The sequence below is a fragment of the Platichthys flesus genome, chromosome 13, assembly GCF_949316205.1.
Source record: "Platichthys flesus chromosome 13, fPlaFle2.1, whole genome shotgun sequence".
Classification (NCBI taxonomy): Eukaryota; Metazoa; Chordata; class Actinopteri; order Pleuronectiformes; family Pleuronectidae; genus Platichthys; species Platichthys flesus.
The window spans coordinates 4,167,300-4,170,238 of record NC_084957.1 but is presented as its reverse complement, the minus strand read 5'-3'; the positions used below and the strand labels follow the sequence as shown (position 1 = coordinate 4,170,238).

The following is a 2,939-nucleotide window of genomic DNA, read 5'->3' as shown; positions in this document are numbered from 1 at the left end:
CTGTTTGAGCAGAGAACAAAATAAGAGCACGGGTATCAGTGAACATGTGATTAGTTTTATTATTCATAAAATATATGTTTTTAAAATCTGTGGCAAATTACGTCAAGAATTATTCCTTGTTAAAGCAACTCTTTACTTTTTGATTAAGCCGCTGAATCCCAAACTTTTCTTATCTTATCATTTACATTGGCTCCAAGTCTGTTGTAATTAATTATACAATTTATATAACAATAATTAATACTTTATTGATTAACAAGGGTCTGCTGTCACTTGTTGAACCTAGGCTGAAAACTGTAGGGGGGGCAGAGTGTTTGCTATCAGACAGGAACTAAACCTGACTGTGATGCTTCTTTTAAATCTCAGTTTAAAACATATTCCTGATTTAACCTGGGGTGCAGGGTTATTATTGGTCTTTTATCTCTATTATTATTATCATTATTATTATCATTATTGTTCATGTACTGTCTGTATTTAAATTATTTGTTTTCTTTTGTGCAGCACTTTGTTCTTGAACTGTATAAATAAAGTTATTATTATTATTATTCCTTCCTCACGTCGCAGTTTTCCTGTGAGTAGTTCGACCACAGAGGGACGACTGCTCCTGCTTCGATTGAGACTTTTCGGAACTAAAATTCATTGCAAATTCTAAAAATCTCACACTTTTAATTAGGCAGTGACCCCTCGGGATCCTCCTGGGTCCCGCTCTGAGCCAACCGATCTAAGATGTCTTCATGTGACCGTCCAGAAATAGATATTGGTCCAAACCAAAGACCTGGTACCGAGTCAATGCCTTTGCATCCAGTGTCTCACATGTTCGTCATAAATTCAGAGCAAATCCAGCTAATTGGCTAATGTCTCTCCCAGCTGCGCCTCATGTGTCAGCCTCCATTTTGAGCTGCTGACCATGTTAATTAGTTTTAATTTGCCCCGGCTTAGTTGGAGCTATGCGTCGCGACACCCTCTTCACTCCGGTGAATTTACGACGTGGCTCCTGACCTCGGCCAGATGACCGAACATAATACTTTTTTCATTTTAAGCCAGCATAATAAATCTATAAATAGTTTACTCTCCTTTCTATTTAAGTAGCTCGACGGTGAGTGTGTGTGTGTGTGTGACCTACATGCCCGCGGATGGAGTAGGACCATAAACACCTGCTATTATTTACAGAATGCTGCACCAAAACATTTCCTGTATTTATTGCTGTGTGCTGTGTGCGTGGTGCCAAGTCATGCAGCAAACCTTAACACATCAGATGGTCCAGGATCAGTCTGGAAGGGTTTATGTTTTTTTATTTTATCTGTATATGTGAGCTTCATATGGAAACTTGGCTCTTAAGTCGGACAATAAAAAACATATCTAAAAATAAATCACCATTACATTAAAGCTCCGTGTTCCTCACCTACATATTTACTTTCCTGCCATAAATGTATAAGACTTAGGTGTTGCTGTCATCTAGTGGCGAATGTTTGAATAACAACACTGGGTTAGTTAGAATGGACGTGGTATCACCAGCTGTTGTCAGGATGAAACCAGACCAAACCTCACTGGTGCCCTTTGTTAACCTGCCTGTTTGAAATGTGATGTTCTCTGGAGCTTCCTCAGAATTATTATATCTCATTAATGAGTCGTTCATAAACTGTTTTGCACTTTTCATTGTTTGTGGGCTGGACCCAGAGCTTTTCATAAACAGTCTTTGGTGAAGAGGGAAGTTCGAAAACTTTGTGTTCATCCTACCTGGTTTATTTGCAAACAAAATTTTGAAGTCAATGTTTTTCAAAATAAAAGCTCTGTGACTCCACTCAGTATGGTAGATTACAATTTATTGACTTTCTATATGTGAAGTGCCTTGAGATAATGTTTATAATGATTTGGTGCTATACAAAATAAAATTGAATTGAATTTAATTTTAAAATAGTATAAACTGCATATTGTATTTTATCTCACAAGGTAAAATAAAGCGGAAAGACCTAATGTCCAGTTAACTGCTCTGAGATCCACAGCTTCTTGTTTCACTGACCCAGCACCCGGAGCTGAGCGCTGCTCCTCGCGCTCCCGGAGCTGAACTCCACCTCTCCGCTCATGTCCGAGGACGTCTGGCTGAGCGTCAGTCTGTGGACCGAGCCCGTCTTCTCCACATGGACCCGAGGGCCGGGCTGCAGAGGCTCCCCCTTCAAGCTCCACTCAGGGGCCTCGACAGCAAGGGGGGACACCTCACACTCGAAGGTGGCGTCATCGGGGGCCATGACCTCCACATCCCTCAGCTCTCTGACCAGTAACACAGACTGGCCTGAAACAGACATATACACACTTCTTAAGTAAAGTTCCCTAAAATGTAAAAACATTACTGCAGTATAATACTAAGTTTTCCAGTTAACTTGTTAATTTGATTTCTTTATTTATCTTATTTCTTTATTTAAAGAGAGGAACTGGGTCATATATATATATATGTATTGCATGAGCTACAAATGTAAATAAGACGGACTTGTCATCCGAATATTGTGGCTGTTGAGATCGCTGCAATGCCTTCTTTTTAAGGATGTTGCAAATCGATACTTCAAATCTAAACAAAGCCGGAGTGAAATGAGAAAAGCAGATGTGTTAAAAATACCACCAGCTCTGTGTCACTCCAAGAGGAGAAGAAACCTGTGTTAGTTCTCCTTGGCCAGTAGATGGAGCTATGGAGTTATGTATGGGGTTGTGAGGGGGGTGTCACAGAACTGTCACTGTTACCTCATGTTTAATTCTTGTAATTGTTTAAAAAACTTAGGTCTGTCTGTTGGGCTATGAAAACTTTATCAATATCAAAAAGTAACAAAATGGAACAGTGGTGTAGTTGCCTTTTTACAGATTTCCAACCCACGACTTTATTCCTGTAACACATAGCTCTGTACTTAGATTATGATATATATATATATATATATAATATTTCTGTTCTGTAA

At 39.3% G+C, this 2,939-nt stretch overlaps 1 protein-coding gene across 8 annotated transcripts in view; it reads right to left on the bottom strand.

The window, feature by feature from the left end:
- The window catches only part of obsl1b (obscurin like cytoskeletal adaptor 1b), a 31,280-nt gene that overhangs the window by 960 nt on the left and 27,381 nt on the right, over positions 1-2,939 (bottom strand). For all 8 annotated transcript variants that reach the window (XM_062402681.1, XM_062402684.1, XM_062402682.1 and 5 more), the window contains one exon: positions 2,018-2,287. In XM_062402681.1, the coding sequence (XP_062258665.1) occupies positions 2,018-2,287 (270 nt within the window). The remainder of the gene's footprint in view (positions 1-2,017; positions 2,288-2,939) is intronic.